The sequence below is a fragment of the Perca flavescens genome, chromosome 17, assembly GCF_004354835.1.
Source record: "Perca flavescens isolate YP-PL-M2 chromosome 17, PFLA_1.0, whole genome shotgun sequence".
NCBI classification, from domain to species: Eukaryota; Metazoa; Chordata; class Actinopteri; order Perciformes; family Percidae; genus Perca; species Perca flavescens.
In genome coordinates, this window is record NC_041347.1 from 16,644,895 (window position 1) to 16,664,273 (window position 19,379).

General features: G+C 40.1%; 2 protein-coding genes across 2 annotated transcripts; one reads left to right on the forward strand and one right to left on the reverse strand.

Moving 5' to 3' along the window:
• Positions 1-14,571: 14,571 nt before the first annotated feature.
• si:ch211-217g15.3 (uncharacterized) lies at positions 14,572-15,823 on the forward strand. Its single transcript, XM_028604204.1, has 4 exons — positions 14,572-14,633; positions 14,768-14,831; positions 14,981-15,018; positions 15,112-15,823. The coding sequence occupies exons 1-4, from the start codon at positions 14,626-14,628 to the stop codon at positions 15,821-15,823; spliced, it is 822 nt and encodes a 273-aa protein (XP_028460005.1). The 5' UTR covers positions 14,572-14,625.
• A 151-nt stretch (positions 15,824-15,974) lies between these two features.
• On the reverse strand, positions 15,975-17,990 carry fuom (fucose mutarotase). The gene is made up of 6 exons (XM_028603919.1): positions 17,640-17,990; positions 17,314-17,382; positions 17,161-17,231; positions 16,943-17,041; positions 16,769-16,842; positions 15,975-16,364 (listed from the first exon to the last, which is right to left on the reverse strand). Exons 1-6 carry the CDS (start codon positions 17,722-17,724, stop codon positions 16,298-16,300), a joined length of 465 nt encoding a protein of 154 aa, XP_028459720.1. The 5' UTR covers positions 17,725-17,990; the 3' UTR covers positions 15,975-16,297.
• Between the last annotated feature and the right edge of the window lie 1,389 nt (positions 17,991-19,379).

Consider the following 19,379-nt stretch of genomic DNA (forward strand, 5'->3'; position numbering starts at 1 on the left):
TTTTTGTGCTGGCTCTAGATTGTGGGAATAGGCCTAACATTTGGCTACAGATACTTCGAGCCTACCTTTTAACTTTAGGCAAATGCTTTACTTCATCTCACATGTAAATACAAATTCTACATAATAATATTGTTTAATTAAATATATATTTAGGGTTTCTGTGAGAATGTGAGTGTGTGCCTGTGATCTCAGCGCAGTGACAACTTGAACAAATACGCTGAGTTGATTCTTCTAAGATTACAATAGATTCCACGTCCTCTCACGACGCTCTGAAAGAGATGGGAGAGCACAGCAGAGGCCCCTGAATAAACAACCATTAAATTCTCCCTGCGCCTGTATGAGGAGAAACGTCAGGCTTGGGGCTGTGCTTTAAACAAAGCAAAACACGAAAGCACAAAGAAATAGAAGTAAATGTTGAAAAAAAGAAAATTGTTTGGATAAGGAACCCCATTTTACCTTAACTACTTAATCTTTTTTATATTGGTTGCTTGGAAAAAGAGGCAGATTAGTCGACAGCCGGATAAAGCATAGAAGATGGGTGGAGAAGAGGGGGATGAAGTGGATGAAGGAGAAGATGAAAGCTTTGTTGTGCTGATGCTTAATGAGCTGGAAAACACAATTGAACTACTCTGACTGTGGAAATTGCTGTGAGGGCATCGTAAATTAGTGCCAGTGTGGGAGCTAGCCTGCTGACAGAAAAGGGGCTTTGTGTGGTAAAGGCTTCTTCACAGGCCTGCAGCCACGAAGATCCTCACAGCGGTGTCATGGCTTGATCTGTCACACGACTAGGAGTTTGGTGGTTACTCATGGACGAGGGAACTGTTTGGCAGCATTTTTGTGCACTCATTTGCTGATGTGATTCTCCACTCTACCATCTTACCTGTTGATCTGTGTTAACGAAAAACATTTACCTTATTCACCTCCATCCTCCTGATCAAGGCTCTTAATGTGTTGCAGTCCATCCGTTCTCTGTGTCCAGCTACCTGTAGACTCTTATTCTATAAACAGGGAGACCAGATAAAGAACAGACAGACAAAGATACAACATAGTGGGTAAGGGAGCGAAGAAGAGATGGGTCTCACTCTTTTCTGATATTTAGTGAACTCCAAAGGGTGACTCTTCATTCTGGCTTTGCAGGCTTGGCACATGCCTTCTGTTACTAAGTGGCTTCATATTGAAAGGCTCTGCAGCCACTATTCTCTCTCCCACTGGGTGCCAGCCTCTCTGCCCTGGCAGCTGCTGGGCTTTAGAATAGACTCATAGTTTCCCCTCTGCAGGTGAGCTGCACAGCCAAAACAGGGCCCCTCAAAGGCCCTTTCAGAGCCTCAATAGGAAACTGACTTGGGGAGAGAGGAACAAGCACACAATGGCTGCCTTCTCTGGACACAGAGAAGATGGAGATGAGCTATTGGGGTGCTGCTTTAGTGCTGTTTATAGCCATGTCGAGGAGAGGATGATTTCCCCCTGTTAAGTTTTTGAAGGCGTGGTTCTTTCTCCTCTGTAATGATGTCCTGTCATCCTGCATCTCTGATGTAATTGCTGTGCCTTTGAAACCTGATGAAACAAAATATTTTTTACGTGTCCTGAGGTGACGGGGGTGACACTCAGCTCATATCTACACCTCTCCTTTTTTCCAACCCGTCCCCTCCACTCCCATCCCAGAACACTGGAAGTCCCTTTTGCCCTGGCAAAACTCTTCTCATGCAGGCAGGAAAGAATGCAACTCCCTCTGCTCTCTCTCACCTCCTTTTCATACTTTGCTTTTTAACTTATATTAGCAACAGCTATCACTGACATATGAAGAGTTGGCAAGTGAGAGATAGGGTGAGGGAGGGGATGAGAGATGGAGAGAGGGTTTAAAAGTGTGGGGATAGAGAGAAGCGATGAAGGAAAGGAAAAGAGGGTTATCCTTTCTCTTTGTTGGTAATTGCAGCGTGGCCACATCCTGTCAAACTAGAACAAAAAACAGAAATACAATTTGGCAACCTGGATCCCTGACTGGGAGCTAATACACTATTATGGTTAAATGTCTCACTTATCATATTGTGCGTACATTTTTCCATATATTGTGGTTTCTTATGGTTCTTTTAACCCATTTGAGAACTTAGCAGTACATACGTTTACTCTCTGATTTTGTCACATACCGCTCCCTACACAAACCTTAGAGGAAAAATCTTTTTATCTGCTATCCACCAGCAAATTGTATCTTTAAAGCTATTTTCTTGATCTTACAGATGTCTACTGTCTGCCCGGATTGATTAAATGTTAGTTTGAGGCAAAACAAATGTTAAAAGCCAACATTTCTAAATACTAAGCCAATCTGCTCTTTTAAAAAAAATTATTTTTAAAACAATTTCTTCATTGATTGTTTGCACTCACAACTTTTGCTTAACAAGTCCCCCCAACCCAACCCACAAAAAAGTTTCTCTTTCAACATCTGTTACACTATAAGAGCTAAAAAACAAGAAAAACAAAAAGCTAATTATATGACGGTATCACATGTACCGAACAATGACACCTCCAGCAAAGCCATGATACACATAAATACAAAAATAAATAAGAGCTGTCACCCTCCAAGACATGCATCAGTCCTTTTTTACCACCCATTTGAACTTTAGGTTGCTTTACTTTTCTTCTCAGAATAACATCTGGAGTGCTGACGTCACAGCAGTATTCTTATGTTTAAATGAATGATATCAAGCTACATTTGTACTAAACATTTGTCACTTTTTATTTGAAATTTTAGTACAAGGCACCTGACTCTGGTAACCTTCCCCCAAAAATGCTTGTTGCTGACTTTGTAAAGTGCAGCTGCCTGTACCATTAGTTTGCCACTCAAGTGAGGCAGCAGAGGCACTGCAAATTAATTTGCCTGGGGAAAGAAACAGAACTACAAACATAGCCCCACTGTTCTCCACAAATTGCCTTGAGGATTTTGTAAATATGTTTCTGGTTTAAACTTTCACTCTTGAATGACCGACTTTTTAGAAACTCAGATTATGGGGGAAATTCTCAATGGCTGTTGCACGTTCACAAGCATTTCAAATTTCAGTGAAGGAAAGTGTAATGTAACCGCCGACCACAGATGAACAGCGCCTAAGTACAACTTGTACAGTAAAGAAGAGAACAGTAAGGCCATGTTTGTAGTTCTCTTTCTAAAAAGTTGTGCACACTTTGTGGATATCCTGGATTTAAATCTTGGTTTCACCCCAGGCAAAAATTTTCTCATCTCGGGCGGAAAGTACCTGTGCAATCACAAAAAATATCTTGGAAGATGCAAACTACTGATGTCACAAATGGGGCTATGGTGGACAGGGTTGTATGGTTGTCAGCTAGCAACAATACTTCACGAGTGGCAAACCCTTCTTTGTCATTAATATTTTTCAGTGTCCCTGCAGCACCAGAAATGAAAGGGCAGAAAAATGAGATGTAACCGATGCTGCAAGGTATTTTAGAACAGGCTACGTGGGTTGCGTTTTTATTAATTACATTAAAAACAAATTATGTGTTAGTTTAAAATTGTGACAGAAAAGTAACAGCCCCACCTCGGCATGAAATCCTAATACTTTCTTTACCATGCGTTTATGAATACTTTAGTCAAAATCCTGCAAAATACAGAAATTTTTCTGCAGCATATTCTTTTGTTATTGCTTACATTTCACAAGAGATTTTAAACACACAGTCGTCTGAGAGATTATGGAGTCTTTAGCTGTCTAATATAATTAAGTTGGGTAAGGAGATGCTATCAGTCCCTGTCTCATTTTTCCTCTCTTTTCTTTCTCTCTCCCTCCTTCCTTCTCCTCCTCTAATCAGTTCCACTCTGTTATTGCTGGCCCCGGGCTGTTTACCTCTTTTCTAAACTGCTTTCACAAGCATGACACCAAAGCCTGCTCAAATGTCTATTAGCCCCTTTAGACACACAGTCACTGTGTGGCTGACCTTACGGCAGTTGTTGCCATCATTATGGAATCAATGCTCGCTGATGTGATGTTTCTCACACCTTAAACCAGGAATAGTTTTTCCTTCTGAAGTTAGTCAGCCACTTTTGAAAAGTTAGAGCTCTCATGGCAGCGCAGAGGGCTGAGCAGACTGGCAAAGACAGACTGTAGTCACAGCCCTGCAGGACATTAAATGCTATGAAATCCAGGACAGACAGTTCAACATAAGTTCTGAGAACTGACATGCTCATAAATGCACCGCACTTCATGTACTATTTGCTCTGAGGTTTTGAGAAGAAAGAAGCATTTCCTGCAGTCAGGCCAGCTGGGATAGATTTAGTGACATTAGTAAATTCCCATTCTGGCAAGCGTCTTTTCTCAAAGATAAGTTCATAGGGCTATGTAAACCAATAATGTAAAAGTAACCCTCTTTAGTGAGATGCATCTTGTGTTGGCATGTTTGGACACTGTGGTCATCATTATTGTGTTCAATTTGCAAAGATTGCTGTGACTTTTGAGTTGAAGCTCTCTCTGTCTCTTGCATGAATAGTTCCTGAAATGTTGCAATTTTTGCTCATATGAAAAAAAACTCCTGCTGTGTGCCTGTAGGCCAATATATATTAACTCATGGTCTGTGTACCTCTTAATGCCTTGTTTGAGTACTTGATCTCAGACTTTCTTCACTTCATCGCATGATGAAGAGACCATATTACTCCCAGACCTTACATGTGTTCCTCCAGGCGGTGACACACAGCCGATAAAAGAAACACCCCTGTCATTCTAGTAGATTATGTACTTCTTCATGTTATGCCTTTATGTCACAATGCACTGTATAAGAGCTTGTGAATGTACACCTAAATACTTAATTAAACAGTGCTTAGAGCATTGAGTCACTGATTATGTCACCAAAAAGCTAAGTGAACTCAATGAGACATTTCAAACCAGAAATCACTTTCAACAAATGTGTGACTTTCAATTGGCACTGAGGAACTAAAGAAACTACAACTTGTATTGTAATGAAATTCTACCTATTAAGCTTCACAGTTTAGATTAACTTCCACAATCTTATTCTCATAATCAGAAATATCAAAATTGAACAAAAGAACTGTATAAACATCGCTGCAGCGTGTCTCCTTACTGCGCCAGCAATAATCTTATCACTGGAGACGTATATAACAGTGTGACACTGGTGCTTATTTATACCTTGAGCTGGTGGGATTAAGCTACTGTTATTGTACTTTAGTTTGACAGAAAAGCAATAAGCAATGCATTCAAAAGACTAGTGCTGTCCTTTAACGCAAATTAGATACAGCAGCTAGAAAGTGGCAGCAAGTTATCACATATCAGTGATGGTGAGCCCTTTCCCTTTCATGCTGTGTCTGTCTTTACTCCCCTGTTGTCTGCGTTCTTCAGGTATGTAATTATGGTTTGAAAAGGTTGGAGCCAGACTTTCCACAGGGCACAGCGTGGGAACAAAGCAGGGTCTAGGAGGTGAGGTCAGGGAGCACAGCGGCTGCACAGCAGCTCCAAACTACAGAGATAGACATCTAGGGACAGTCGTCTCTCCCTCAAATGAAAGTCTGTTAGTGGAGCCTATTCAGAGGTCTGACTCACATCCTCTGACTGTGCCGAGGATAGTTTACGTGGCATTGAATGATGTGTAATGAGCAACGTTGCAATCTGGCATGAATGGAGGTTGTTACGGTAACTACAGTTGATGAATGATGCATTACATACTGTATAACAGGATTCCTCAAATACGATTACAATTTGTCATTTTGACGCACCACACTGACTGAACATTAGAGAGCAAAAACAATTATACGAAGGAGCAAATAGACATGGTAAGTAGTTATTAAATATTGGAAATAGCACTGCTTGATAAAATGAGGCAGTTTATAAGATAATCAATACATTTGATATACTGTATGTTATGTGGATACATCATTTGATGTAGTTATCTAATATAATAATCATTTATAAGTGTTTTTATGTTTTATTTTTGGAGATTGTTAGATCAAAACATTTAACCCCTAATGTTCCCAACATTTGCCTCGCATTTCTTTTGCAGCATCAGAACATAAATAGAGTATAACAACTTCACATTTTTAAATCCTAGATGCCTTGTAAAATTTAAAAAGCCTTATTTATTACTGTATTCACATTTCCCTGCAATTCAGATAACAAAATATTCTTGGAAAACATTGACTTTGCCTAGAAAATATAAAACAATTCTTCCCATCTGTATTTGTAATGATGGGCCAACATCCACTCCCTGTCCTCATCCGGACAACACACTCATAATAGTTATAGTTTTAAACTTAAAACATAGTTGTCTTTATATTATATATTATGTGTGGTGCTACTTATCATTGGGACTCTTTCCCGTAACATGAAGATCAGTGGGTTAGGAAAACTTTGGGACAGTGTGTTGATGCTGGTAAATTTCTTTCAAAGCTGACACTCCAGATTTACAATTGTACAGTGCTGGAAAATTTACATTAGCTTTGTGGGGAAGTTAAGATTAGGTCCCTTTATGGTGGAAAACAGCATTGCTGTAATGCCAAGTCTGCATATGAAAAACAAGGAAGCAGTTGCTCCAATTAGTTGTGGATAAATGATGAAGACCAAAGATTAAGTAATCATTGTAATTGAAACAGTTGGGTTTGACATTCTTTGTCATCAGCAAGTCTGTAATTACTAAGTAACAAAGAAACCATTGGCATTTGAAATAGAAGATGCACAAAAAGTAGGCATACATCGCTGAGATACAAATAACTTTTAATTCATCTGTACATATTCTTATAGGCTGAGCTTGTTATTTCTCATCATAAAGGAGTGTATGATCCTCAAAAGATTAGAGCTCTGTCAACAGATCTATCTGTATTGATAAAAAAAAAGCAGAGAAGAGAGTAAAAAGTTGGATCAGCCGACATAACTGCACAGAGCAAGCACATGTTTCTTTAATAAGGATGAAAGCGCGGCACTCTTGTAACCGGATCTCTCTGTAGCGGGCAGCTTTCCATCAAGGAACAGCAGGATCCTCTCTTTAACCCAGGAGCATCAGGAGAGATGGGACTGTAACACGCAAACTCAAACACACACAGACACAAACACAAATTCAGAGCGTGACCGACACTGAGCGGATTTCTGTGATCTAATGGATACAAGGTGCTGTAAATATCAAAGGAAGGGGCAGCCGTGAAGGCACATCAGTGTGAAAAACATCTGTAACACCTGTACTCACTGTTAACACCTGTACTCACCGTCGCTCCTCTCTGTCGTCATGACAGTGTTTCACAGGGTGTGCGCCCCGCTGAGTGCGTCAAGCTGACGTCTCTATGGTGAATTCTGTGGTGCTGGGGGTCAGAGGTTAAAGGTCAGGGGTACTCCAGCTGGCAGCCAGGGCCGCGTTGGACTCCAGTGAGGAGGCATTCAGTGGCTGGAGCGGGAGGGGGAGGCAGAGGAGGGAAGGAGGTCCAAGTTGTTTCTCTTTATGTCTTGTTTGATGTACTCCACCCTCAAGGCCTTTTTTTTACTCTTCTGGCCAAATTACTATTCTCAGATGTTAGAAAAAGCAGAAAAAAACGTATGTAGCATTGTATAGACCTCTGTATTTCTTAAAGTAAAAGGGCTATCAAGGTTTTTATATGAACAATGGATGAGATGACTATGTTAGTTTAAGTTCATTGTTTTAGTTTTCCAGCCAGCAACTTTACTGTTTTGATTCACTCTCACCGCTGTCATAGCATCGTTTTCAGTAGAGATGGTCCGATACCATTTTTTGCTTCCCGATACCGATTCCGATAACTGAACTTGCGTATTGGCCGATACCGAGTACCGATCCGATACCAGTGTGTCATATATTTTATTATGTTTTAACAACTGTATACTACTATCCCTGTATGGATGTGATATGATTTCTATCTTTGTTGTCGGTCTGGCTCAGGTTAAACTCTTTGTGAAACATGAACAAACACAGAACTTTCTTTTATTCTCCAGTTTGACAGTCAGTTATAACGGAAAAAGAACATAAATAAACTACTTTAACGTAGATTTTCTCTAGGGCTTTATTACGTGGTATCGGATCGGTGCATAAACTCCAGTACTTCCCGATACCGATACCAGAGTTTAAGGCAGTATCGGAGCTTATACCGATCGGTATCGGACAATCTCTAGTTTTCAGCCACAGCAAGCAGCTGTTTGAAGCTAAAACGCTCTAAAAACCCTCGGTACACTGCCTGCCCAGCACCAAATGAAAAAACAGACAAAGTTAGCACGTAGTGAACATTTGGCAGCTCGAGCCAAATTCCTCTCAGGAGTTGGTGAAAACCTAGTCTCGCATTGCCAGACCTTCCTCCACAGCGCGGCGGAGGTGGGTCTGGCTAGTCCACCCAGCATTCTGGGATGGGAGAAAAACATGCTCTGGTTTTTTGGCATTTCTTTAAACCAATCACAATCGTCTTGGGCAGTGCTAGGCACCAGAAAAGCAGTGTCTGGATTTTTGGAGTTTAAAATGCCAACACAAAGGAAGCCCAAGGCAATGGATATCCGGCCTAAATGAGTGAAATCCGGCGGGATTTCCGTCGACAACGAAGCAATCCCGGAAGTGAAACATCAAGGACGTAGACTAGTGGAGACAAAAAACAGGGAATATTGTACTTACATTCAGAAAGACGACTTAATATTATTTCTAATACTGGTATGTATTTGCTGGATTTGTAAATAGGTAACTTAATTATATGTCAGTGTTGTGTTCACAGTTTGTTTCAGCTGCCCCCAAAGCTGCCAGAAAGATCAGTTGTTGCCAGTTTAAAGTTTAAGCTGAAACTACTGGGAGTGCATGTCAGCAGTCAAGTCGCTGCAGTTCCCTGGTTTATCCTGTAGGGCCAATCTCTTTATTTATGAGCCACATGGGCCAAGTGTTGGCACGATGTGTATTTCATTTAACAGAGTTTTCCAAAACATTAGTTCTCCCCGAGTGGAAAATGTGTTTAATGAGAAGCGTCCAAAACACAGTAAATAGCCATTACACTTACTTTAACAGGTCCCACATGTTTACTGAGTTTATGAAGGGTGTGATTGAGGCAGGATGAGGGCGTATGGTATGTTAGTGTGTGTCTGTGTATGAGAGAGAGAGAAAGAGAGGGACCACCTGAGCTTTCCCTCTCATTATTGTGTTTATAATATAATATTTCCATGGTTGATACACATTGTCAAAGCAGTGTAATGGCTCCGTGTCAGCTTAAGCAGCTAGCGTCGCTAATGGCCATCTTTCACACAGATACTTAGATCTGATTGTCACATTAGCTGCCGTGGACACAAAGGTCAACCATATTCCTCTGTCTCTCCTCTCAGACAGACAAAGAGCTTCCCAGTCTTCTGTCGTCAGTTACATAACAGACAGAGGGGAAAGTTCCTATTTTTGTCTGTCTCTGGTGTAGCTGTGCAGCGCCTCACCCACCTCCCCTCGTCTGCATCGACTGTCATCAGAGCTATTGTTGCTTTTACCTGTGGAGCCAGATAGTCAGGTGGCTCCAGGCCCCAGACTGACTTGCTCATCACTCCTCATTATACCCCCCTATAATCCCACCTGTTCATTGAGGAAGAGACATTTTATTAAGCATCAGCACTGAAACATGGCAACATCACAAGCTGAAGTGCCTGCATTCAACTGTTGAGCAGATGGCTCACTAATTCTTTCTTTGGCCACTTCATAAGTCTGACAGCTCCCCTGTTCACCAGACCGTAGTCACAACATTTCATGTTCGCCTCCACTCCTCCATGGAGGTTTTTCCCCTAGCCCTGTAATTGGTGCGGTTAAACTCCACCGTGAGATGTCTAATGTGTGTTTAATGGGTGTTGGTGAAGCATCAATTAAGTTAATTGTAGATCATTTAGTTAATTTTAGTTATTTAGAAAACCTCAGCTTTTCTAAATGTTGTGAGTGTTGGGGGATATGACGGAAGACTACGAGTAAGGACAGAGGGGTGGTTAGCCTCAAATACAGCCCTGTGCTCCGGGACGACCTTTATGGGATTTACTGATAGTAATGACGGTGATGATGAGGGTTGGGTGCTGATGATTGTTTTAGTGTGGAGGGGTGACTTTCCTGTCAATACGTTTGTCACGTTTCAAACAGCAACACAGCATGTGTTAAGGTTTAGGGTGGAGTCTGATGTCTCCAGCTGATTCCTTTCTATTTGTTTCTTTACCAGAAGAGAACCCTTGATAAAGACGCCACTGTTAGTCATGTAGAAACATGATTGCATTCCTCACAGTCTTAGCAGTAATAAGCTGTTATTGGTTTTGAGACAGAGCCAGGAAATCAGATACTGCAATTAAAGTTACAACTCAAAGACAGTACTGTCATCAGTGGCAATGACATATTAATCTTCGATATCTGACTACACATTATGCATGTGTGTGAGTAAGTGGTACTGAGCACACATGCCTTAATGCTCATATACAAACACTCATACACCTCATGCAACAACTGTGTAGCAGAAAGATGAAGAAAAAATGAAGCCAAGATTATTAATTTCAAAATGGGAATTTAGTCAAATATTCATTTTGGTGGTTTCCCACATAAATTGCTGCAAGCTGCAACATTTGGAGCATGTTTACGGGCATAAATCATGACTTAATGCTACATTTAAATAGTTACAGACAGGCAATTTATTCTTGGCTCACTCCACGCATTTTGTGCAATTACAGCATGAGAGTGTGTTTTACAGTTTATTGACAGCGATCATTACCTGCTGACAACTCCCAGTCGTTCTGGTCTTTATTGTTGCCCTTTTATTTTCTAAAAGGCTTGTCATTCACATGATACATATGCATTTCACATTGCACCCACACACACACACACACACACACACACACACACACACACATGCACACACACACTTAACCAAACGCGGGAGATTGTACAAGCCAAAGTATGCAGTATGACAGGAAGAGGGAAACATATTTGCTCATGCACTTGGCAAATAAAACCAAGCCTCTGATGGCTTCTAGAGGTGTCAGGGCACAATCTTTACACACCACATATAAAGATTCAATTATCCTCACATCACCTCCAGCCAATTTGAAAGAAGAGAAGCTGGGGCTCATTAGAAAATATTCCACCATCAAGTGCTTGTTTTGCCTACAGGCTTGATAATTACACTACATAAACTTCTTCACCACCATAAGTAGGTTGGTAAACTCATCGTCACATATGGGCCATATATCATACCAGAGAGATAACATTTAAATGTTTGTATGCTTTTTAATGTCAAAGCGATAAACATTCCTATTGATGTTAGATTTTTATTTGGCTGTATTTTTATTGTATAATCATTACTTTTCTTTGAGCCAAAAGACATATGTATATGGCTATATATCTGAATGGTAAAAATGATGCTACGCCTGCAGCTGGTTAGCTTAGTCTAGCAGTTAAACTGGAAACAGGCGAAAACAGTTAGCCTGGCTCTGTCCAAAGGTAAATAAATCTGCCTACCAGCAACTCTTAATCACGGAAGGCTTGTATCATGTGGATGCGCCCACAGTTTTGTTGTCATTACTTAGAATTCTTCATGGGGGCGACAGAAACTACCGCACTATAGCTCAACATATTTCAAAATGCCTGAATCTGAATGCATGCAATTTAAAGTTCACACATTGGTATTCAAACTGCTCCTGTATCACACAGACTTACTAGTGTTGTTCTGAAAAAACTACCTCTAACTTTTTGGCTAATAGCACTACTGCTTTTAAACTTTCGGACACTTCATCACCTTATAGTGGAGTGATCGAGACACAGTTCAGTCCGATAGAGAGCGATTCATTTGCTGAGTCTCAGCACTCTGCCAACCAGAGGCTGGTTAAACCACAGAGGAGAGCGTTTTCCTGTAAGCCTGTGGGACCATGCCCTCTGGGCTTCACATGAAAGCTGTTTCACTGATGTGTGTGGGACACAGGATAGATAGATAGATAGATAGATAGATAGATAGATAGATAGATAGATAGATAGATAGATAGATAGATAGATAGATAGATAGATAGATAGATAGATAGATAGATAGATAGATAGATAGATAGATAGATAGATAGATAGATAGATAGATAGATAGATAGATAGATCTTTATTGTCATTGTATGCAATACAACGAAATTCTGTTGGAGCAATCCTCTCCAAATAGCAGCATAGAGTAAAAAAAGATAAATTAAAGATAAAAATATAGCTACACCCATATACACATACACATCCATACATGCGTACGCACGCACATGCATACATAAGTACGCACATACATGGGGTGGATTGGTAGAAGCTTCAGCACACTTTATCCATCAAATCTCACTTTCAAGGCTTGGAGCAGCGGGATGTCTTCTCCCAAAGTTGTGGTTTCTGGGAGACCAACAGAACATTTACATAATGGCTCACATCATACTACTCTATGTCAGTTTAACAGGCAGTGCACAGTATCACCAGTATGAATCGAGCAGCAATGTTTTTGTGATTATCTTCATGAATTTAAAGAAAAAATTGACATTTTTGGAAATGTGCTTATTCACTTTTTTGCTTGAGAGTTAAAAGAGATTTGTACCTCTCTCTATTGATCTTCTCATCTAATTCTTAGCGAAAAAGCATTTTTCCGAAAATGTCTAACCATTCTCAAACATCTTAAAGATATTTGGCATTTGCTTGCTTAGGAAAAAGCCTTTTATAGTAGACCACTCAGTGACCTGGGAGTGGGGCTAGTCGAGGGGTAACATTGAACTTGTACATATGGATCTGATAGAGAGGGCAGATAACCAGCAGACGCAGTGGAGCCATCCTTTGAACAGAGCAGGAAGTGTGTGGCGTGTCTGTCTACTCCTGTTGTATGGTACAGTGTGTTTGTGTGTGTGTGTGTGTGTGTGTGTGTGTGTGTGTGTGTGTGTGTGTGTGTGTGCGCGCGCGCTGAATCCTGTTGTCATGAGAGATTATTAACCCATATGTTAACTTAATGACTCTCCTACTGTTGTATGAACAGTGGAAGAGGTCAGTGAAGAATTCTACAGTCGTAACGGTCTCCTAAGATGTAAACTCTCACGAGCTGCATCTCAGCAGCTTGATAGAGGGCCCGCCAGACGCTGAAACCGTGAAATTAAGTAACATACTTTAAGGGTGTATATGTTACATTATATTAGTTTATGGCTGTGTATTGCAACTTACAGATGTTTAACATAGCCTAAACGTTTTCTGTCTTGGCCACATATCAGAAAAATTGATTCATAAAGTGATTAGTTGTATTTGTTGTATTCCACATCACTCATGAAGCTGTTTTATTCTGAAACAGTTTTACAGTGTGATATGATTTTGGCATGGACGTAGATTAGAACTGACACATTCAACAGTTGCTTCAGTAAGCGTTTTGGCTGGCACTAAGATCACAGACCGATCATCTGCCTCCAATCTGTCCTCCTGCAGTGGGTGTGTATGTGAAGGGTAATTAGCCGTTTTAAATGATTGAAGCTGTACGCAGGAGGGAGTCTGTCTGAGAAAGTTCCTGTGAAAGTAAACCAAGCACAGGGAGTATGTGTATCGCTGCTCCGTGGTAATATTATACATATACAAGAATTGAACAATAGTCAGGTCTCAGCTTCTGCAATAACAGAAAACAGGAAATCAACAAGGTTATTGCCATATTATTGTAACCTTTATTTAATCAGGTAAGTGCCACTGAGATTGAAATCTCGTTGTCAAGGGAGACCTTGGTACATGAAAACAAGAACAAGAGTCTACAGCCATGCTAGCAGCTCTGTGAGGCTGTACCATAAATCAGCGATATACAGTGAAATATAAAAGAAACATGAAAAACGTGAATAAACAAATTGGGTAACACTTTAATTTAGCATGTATAAGCAGTATATACACATTTAATAAATGGTTTATAACACACTATAATGTAGTTGTAAGCAAATAAAATGATTTTCATTATTTTGTTTCACTAACTACAGTATAAATTCCTTTGCTGTGTAAAAAGAGATAATGAGAATATATTAAAACACAGTTGTAATAATGTAAAATGTGTCTGGATAGGAGACGTTATTGCGGGCAAAAACAAAGACTGACTTTATTTTGTGCTGTAGTTACATTGAGCCCAGGTAATAGGGACAACCCTCTTAAGAAGATTGGAGAAATTATTACTGCAAGATAAAAATGGTCTCATGATCAAATATTTCAACCTCAGCTTTAATTATTGCTGACAAGGAAGATTAATGTAGCCTAGTTATAAGACTGAATGAGTGTATTAGGTCAGCATAGAATTCAACTTTCTCTGCATACAAGAGATCATAAACGAGTTAACTTTGATCACAACATAGTAAAATAACAAAGGTGAACTAAACCAAGAGTGAAATTAATCTTATTCAGGACAGATATACAGACAGCTATATACAGTACATTCACACTTATTAGACTTGATGACAGAATGAGGAATTTAACTGTAAATCAGTCATTGGCGCAGAGGAACTAAAATGTGGACAAAATATTGCTCAAAGCAGTGAATTACTTACAGCTGACACTCCTGTATTCAGAGGATGCAAAGGTCAAAAAATATAACTGGTTTATTGGTGGAACTTTGGCCCTTTGTTTCCACAGAAGGTGAAGTGAACATTTCTTGTTCAGATCCAAAACGTTGAGCTGAAAGCAAACATGTTCAGGTAAGATCTCTTCAAAGGGTTTCTGACTTGCAGTGGTCATTAACCTGGTATTAATGGTTTGTTTCTTTGACCGGACAAGGATCTGTTGTGTAATGTCTGTCACACACTTTAATCCAGAGTGTTTTCACTTGTAGGTTTTCTCAAATAGTCTGTTTTTCTCTGATATTTGGCATCACAGCAAAGCCATATAAACCCTGGGTATGTATATATTGCTCCTGGCTGTCCACAATATTACACTGTAGACTGTACAGCTTTGAATCATATGATAAATTATTCCTGATAAATTTAAAATCACAAACATGTTCGTTTTTGGATACAGTCATGTGATATTTGTGCTCTTTTCTCAGAACAAACTCACAGATGAAGCATTCCAGGATACCGTTATGTAAGTTTTAATTTCCTTAAACTAAACCTAAAGTGAGTAACTGTCTCTTGGACTGAGGAAATGCAGACTGAGAATGCATGATTTTTATCTCAGGTCCATAGATGACAAAGGAAAGATGTCCTGGGGAGTGGAAGTGGAGCCTCCAGAGGACATGGATCAAACGGACTATGACATCGACCCTAGCATGATGATTTGGAAGAGTATGACAGGACAGGACAAACAGCCCCTGAAAGCCGAAGAAGACTTGGATGAGCTGTACCATCCTTCAGTGGTTGATCTCCTCAAAGTTCAAATCCAAAACCTGGATGCCCTCCCAGCTGCCGACATCCAGACAGATGCCAACGTGAAGTACAATCAGGAACCAGAGGAGGATAAAGATGCAATCGACCACCCTGATTTCAGTAAGGTGGCCTCAGAAGAACCTGAGCAGGACTGGGATGAAGTCTACCACAAAGCGAGGGAGGAGCTGGATGGACATCTGGCTCCACTAGTGGCTAAATACAAAGCTGGTGCAGAGGTCCGCGTTGCACACTCTGAACTTGAAAAGGATGAGGACGAGCTGTATCACCATGACGACCAGGGTCCACCTGTGCAGATGGAGTCTCTGAGCCGTGAGGTCATGGGTGAAAGTGAGGTCAGAGTTCACCTTCAACCAGAGGAGGACATGGACGACCTGTACCACAAAGATCTCCTGAAGCTCATCCCTTACCAAGATGATACTAAAGCTGCTGCTCCTCTTTATTTACCGTCTCAGAGAAAGCACAGCGAACCAGAGAAAGATCTGGACGATCTCTACCACCGCTGATCCTTCAACAACTCAACCTGTTTAGATCCGTATCATTTCAGATCAGACAAACAAAGCTGAGTAAATCATAAGTGTAATTTGACTATATTAATACAGTCCTTAATAAGAATAAACACATCTCAATCTGACAATAAAGATGCTTTAACATACATCAAAGACTTAATGTGTTTTATTTATTGAAATGTATGTATGACGTAGTTACAAACATACAAAATCATTTCTGCTACATGTAAACTGGAGATTTATCAGATAATATTTACAGTATTAATTACACATAACCGGGAACAAATTATGTTTTGAACTCACAGCATCTGGTCAAAACTAAACAAAATTGAAAATGGGTTTTATGCAAAATGTTCACCTTCTCCTGATGTACACGAGACAGAATTAAAGTTGTAACTGAAATCATTAGATCATCATTACTGTACAATATGTGTGTGTGTGTGTGTGTGTGTGTGTGTGTGTGTGTGTGTGTCACTGTAGCAGCTCAGCAGGAATGACCCCCTTCTTCAGTATCAGGTTACCATACAGAGATGTTTCCCTGTGTAGCCAGTGCAGAGGAAAATATTTATTTAAGGTGCATTTTTAAAGACATGTTTGAAAGAATGAGACATTTGTGGAGATTTCAAAGCATTCTGTTGTGCAAACCATAATCTCCAGTTATTAAAATGTTAGTGAAAAACAAATAGCCTTGTTCCAGACCTCTGAATCACCTCCTACATCTCATATTTGTTTAGAAACTCACATAGTGAATCAAGTGAAACTAAATGGCAATTCAGTCTGATTATCAGGCTTTCTGAAAAAGACATTGACAAATTAAATCTCAAATCTGTCGTTTTTTTTTTTTTACTTCTACAAAATGATGCATGCTTTTGTACTCTATTTGCAGACATGGGATAAAACATTCAGCTACAATATTCAAATGAAGGCAGAAAGAATACACACCCTGTTGCCACAACAGCGTAGGCTTTCTTGGCTCGTTCGTAGAAAGCAAACCTTTCCACCTTCTCAAGCGGAGTCTATATGTAAACAAAAAGCAACACAGTCAAAAATTAAATGAACACGTTTTGTGTCTTACTTACTGAAGTCATTAATCAGTAGGTTGACAGTCTGTTTTACCTGAGACCCAGCCTGACCTAAGAGCCGTGTGTAGGTGCCCCACACATGGACATCTAAACATCTCTGTTTGTCACTGTCTACCAGATCCATGACTGCAGCCTGTGGAAACATAGTAGTAGCACAGATTCAACATGAAATTCAAAAAGATAAAGTAGCCTACAGAAAAATGCACTGGTTATTGCCATTGGTTTTAAACTTTAGATTTATGGGTTCTGTACCGGAGAGGGGACATAGGTATCCAGGGGCAACAGCTTCAAAATGGCCTCCAAAAGCTGTGGGATTCCTAAACCTACATCAACATCAGACAACATTTATAAATACTATACACAGTCACCCAACATTTGTATTTACAGAAAGATGTATTTACATACCATCAGCTCTTATTTCTTTTGGACCACAAGCACAAATGGAAGATGCTGGAAAGTTTGCATCAGCAAGAACTGAAAACAGAAAGAAAAACACTGAGTCTGTGAATGACTTAATGGACTACAACATGTCACAGTTGTGGCTTTTGCCAGTCTACAGGTTAATGATCCTGTGAGTCCTGCTCTGTCAATCTTTACACTGGTGTTGACTTGAACGTAGCCTACTGCTCTACAGTGCCCTACAGTGAGTACAGTACACAGGTTATGGGCTATCTAGCGCAAAGGACAGTCTACGAGAAAGGCAACCTGTGTGATCGAATTAAATATCATACCTAGTTCATCTCCGTGGCCCATTTTAGCGAGAGCATACAGCATTTCAGGTGATAAAACAGAAGGGATTCCTCTCAGTACGACCATACTGGCACTAGAGCCCCTTTACTGGCAATGGCAACAACTGAGAAGATTAAAGCAAAGTGAGAGTAGTCACTCCAGTTTACTTCCGGTTTCGTTTAAGTCCGCAAGACATCCTTGCCATGACGCTAGCAGACCAAAAAAGCTTATTAATAAGCAACACCGTTTAGCGAGTTGCTAGTCTCACATGTGTGTTAATGTGGTAACTCATGTTGGTCATAAAGCCAAAGTTTCGGTCTGCCGGACCTAGATTTTTGTAGGCTATTTAACTATCTTGAGATGTAACTTCTTCTTTTAACGTTTTATGGCGGTTGGCAAATAACTTTTCGGTGTGCATTACCGCCACCTTCTGAACAGGAGTGTGGATATGGATATGTAACTTCCTCGTAACTTTCTGTGTAGACACCATATTAATATTAACAGTCTATGGTAGACACATAGACAGTATATAAACCATAAACGGGTAGACACAAGGACACGCGTCATGTGGTCAGGGACCCTAATTTGATTGGTTAGAATGGCGACCCGTCGAGTTGCTTTTACAAACTTGAAATTTAAATAGTAGGCTCATCATCGCTCAAACACGTTAATTTGTCCGTCTGTAATCCTAGTTTTTAGGAGTTATTATTAGGCTATCTATTTTAGTTTTTTTCATAACATGTAGGCGCAGTGTAGGGTTTGGCTATTAGCCTAACTAAGGCAGGTGCGCATATGCTACACAAATAGGCCTAAGTGGTAGGCCGATCTCATTATTATTATGAAACGTGGCTCATATTTAGCTCTACGTCATGTGTTCAACTTTTTCCAAAAATGTGCAGTCACTTTTGCAACTGGAAAAGTTATCTAATGACATTGTGGAAGCCATGGCCTACAGCCTATCTAGGATATGAAGCTATAAAATAGGGTATATTAGTCCGAAAAAACTGCCAAGTCGGTTATACTGCGGTCTATGTTTTCTCTGACACCCTTGGGTGGGCATAATTCAAAGCAGACACCGGGGAATGTGTTATTCCGACGCGGTCATAGTGCCAAGAATGTGAGATAATGAAAATATTTGTCAGATGAAAACTCCACCCAACCTGTTATATCTGAGCCAGAGAAACTCTCAGCTGGATGGCAGAAAAATGCTGAGGAATCCGTTCTATGACCGCACATGGCTCTGTAAAAAAAGCCACAGATCTGCATATAAAAGGCTTTCATAAAAGTCAAGTCACAGCAGCATTGCAGGCTTGGGCTTACTTAGTGAATTTACAACCATTTAAGGCTACAGCTGCTGTTAATATTGAACAGGAGGACCATGTTGGAACTTTATTGCATGTTTTAAAATCTGCAAATATTAGCTGTATATGCTCATTATATTTTCAGCATTCCAGAACCACAATGTATTTTGCTTTTTTCACTTGACTTGAGATGTTCTGTGTGCCTAATGCTAAACTCTAGAATATTGTGTTTTGTTCTAATTTTGCAGGAAGAAATCACATTACACAAACCCTTTGCTGGGGAAGTTTATTATTAATTGGAATCTAGGTCGACGTAGTTCCCTTTGAAAAATGATACATATTTGTAGATGCTTCATTTTTCTCTAAATACGTTTTTGATCACCTTTGCTTTGACTTATGCATGATGATAAAATGCTTTTACGAGTAGCCTATACACCGATC